The sequence below is a fragment of the Hipposideros armiger genome, unplaced genomic scaffold (assembly GCF_001890085.2).
Source record: "Hipposideros armiger isolate ML-2016 unplaced genomic scaffold, ASM189008v1 scaffold_729, whole genome shotgun sequence".
Classification (NCBI taxonomy): domain Eukaryota; kingdom Metazoa; phylum Chordata; class Mammalia; order Chiroptera; family Hipposideridae; genus Hipposideros; species Hipposideros armiger.
In genome coordinates, this window is record NW_017732079.1 from 12650 (window position 1) to 15346 (window position 2697).

At 42.2% G+C, this 2697-nt stretch overlaps 1 protein-coding gene across 1 annotated transcript in view; it reads left to right on the plus strand.

Annotated features, from left to right (window-relative positions):
* Positions 1–2697, plus strand: part of SHE (Src homology 2 domain containing E) — a gene marked incomplete at its 5' end in the record, with an annotated part of 30285 nt that overhangs the window by 10145 nt on the left and 17443 nt on the right. Inside the window, one exon of the mRNA XM_019627297.1 lies at positions 773–929. Coding sequence (XP_019482842.1) covers positions 773–929 — 157 coding nt within the window. The remainder of the gene's footprint in view (positions 1–772; positions 930–2697) is intronic.

A 2697-nucleotide genomic window follows, 5' to 3' on the forward strand; every position in this document is an offset into this window, starting at 1 on the left:
TCTCGTGCTTCTCTCAGGACATAGTTTTTCTACTTAGCTGACCACATAACTTCTTTTGCCTTTGATTTAAAAAGTTAGGGATGTCTTTTCCCTCTAACAGGAAAGCCACGGTTGCAGTAAAAAGTGTAGTCGATGAAAAGGGTGACGAGAGAAGGTCATATATTTAGTTTTCGTTTAGTCTTATTTCTCACAAATCTCCACGGGGCATCTGTGTTGTGCTAGGCGCTGCTCGTTGTGTCTGTATCTTCTATCCAGCCTAGATATCTTAGCATCCTTCCAGGAATTTCTTTGGGTTTTGGAGTTGATTTTTCTGTTGGTTTTATTTCATGGTAAAAACTGTCCATTTGGTTTCATAGAATGATACACACTCTTGCAAGGAATTGTCACCTGTCACTGTGTTTAGTCTTTTAATCTAAATATACTAAAACTAAGGTGTTTTTTTTTTAAGTACATGCTGAACTATATTCAAGTGGTTTCCTCTCGTATTCTAAAACTGTTTCACACTGATGACTATCTTACAGAAAAAGTAGCTGTCTGTGGGATGCTCCCAGTGTGATCAGTATCAAAGACAGCAGGAACTCAGCTGTCCCAGGGTTTTTGTGGGGGTGTTTGTTGGTTTGTTTGTTTTCCAGCATATTGCAGGATCTGTTAGCTCACGTTCCAGGGAGGGAAAAGGCTTTCCCAAGCTGAGGCAGAGCAGGAGGTTTTTTTTCTTTGACGTTTACATGAGTCCCTCAGTGACCTCTGCGGTTAAATGGAGTATTCCTTCCAGTTCAGTTTGAAGGCTCTGAGCGACCTGCCACGAAGGAGGAGACAGTGAGGCAGCACCACCGACAGAAGAGCTGGACCCAGAAGATCTTGAAGCCAACCCTCTCTGACCACAGCGAAGGGGAGCGAGTGGACCCAGCCCTGCCACTGGAGAGGCAGCCGTGAGTCTGGGCACAGCCGCCTAACGAACAGGAGCTGGGAGCTCATTGGTCGCCTAGGGGTGGGCGCAGCTCTCTGGCCCGTTTCACATGATTATTGCTTGTGTGGGTGGGGCTTACTGATGAAAACCCACTTTCAAAGCCCAGTTCATTTGAACCTGATTTTTAATTTCCTTCTTCTGTCTAGACCAGCAGTTCTCAACCTTCCTAATGCTGCGACCCCTTAATACAGTTCCTCATGTTGGGGTGACCCCCCCNCTAATAAATACTTAAAGGATCTTAAATTGTTAAAAGATGCAAACATGACGCGGTCCTCTGTAATATACGAGAACATTGATTTCTCAACAAGCTCTACAACATTGGAACAAAAAAATTGATGCCTAAGAAATGATTACTAATCACTGGCGTGAGCCACGCCACTCAAGGCAGACCTCCTACAACCAAAGCCGACAATCTTTCTAAATTGGAAGAATTCTGACTTGTGACCCAGGCAGTCGTTTTTTGGCATCCAACTTTTCTCTTTCCTCCATAATTCTCTTAAGCTGGTGTCAACGACGCTTCAAAACAATACATTTACTAGTTATTGAGCTTTGCTTGTGAATTTTAGAGCCAGTTATTCATTCGCCTCATTTTCCTTAAGCATTCTTGAATCCATGACAAGAAATGCAGTTTCTGAGTGCCGGCTGGAGGGAGTGGATTTCATGCCTGGGAAATACTCGGTCTCACATCAAAGACAGTCTCTTCTGTTTCAAAACTGATTGAAAAGCTGTTGAGTTCAGGCTTCATGAGCACAGCCTCGGAAGACTTGAGCAGAGGGGCAACCGCAGCACCCTGGAAGGGTCAAGACAGGCTTCAGGAAGAAAATGCGCTGTCACAGGAAGCACCGCTCTGTTCTGTGCTCTCTGCTTGCAGAGATAAGGCTCGGGCTTGGGGAGGGTGGACCCTGGCCAGGTCGTGACCCTGAAGGTCACTGGACTGTGACCTCCAACGAAATCTGTGAATGAAAGGAAGTGAAAATGAACTTAGTTGGAATTTTAAAACATATCAGAGGCTTGAAAGGAAAAGGGGGAAAGAGTTGCTTTTCCATAAAAAATCGAGGGAAAAGGATAGTCTAGAAGAAAAAAATGCTTCATTTTGATCCACCTTTCTGTGACCTTTGGTTTTTATTCCTCTTTTTCTTTAAGTGGAATGAGTAGGGATAATAGAAAAAGGGCTATGCTTTTTAAAAATGATTTTTTTCTATATAATCCACACCGAATCGGGTAAGCTAGGGGACTCCAATGCTATGCCCTTGTTACAAGGTCACAGAGAGTCTGACTTAACCTGTGCTCACAGGACTTTTTAAGACAAAGCAGAAATAGAAGCCAGACCGTCCCACTCCAGATGTGGGGGTCTGCTTCCTACACCCAGCTGCCTCAGGACACATATGAAATGATATATGCAAAAGCAGTTTGAACTTCACACACAAGTATGGCACCTTTCCACTGAAACTCACGAAGGTTATAGCGAAAAGTCAAAATTGTCCAACACGAAATAAAGGCAATAATAATAACTAGCATTTACTAGTCAAGCACTTTTTAAGTTTCAAGCTCTATTTTACACAGTTTCTGTGAATAAATTTTCATTTAGAAATACAAAATCAATCATTCAATTGGAGTTACATTTTTAATAAATGTTAAAATCACTTTTTTAATTACTAGCTTTTTTTCTTTGCCCTTTTAAAAAACATTGGTGAATTTTAAAGTTTCTTCACTTAAAATATCTATCAATC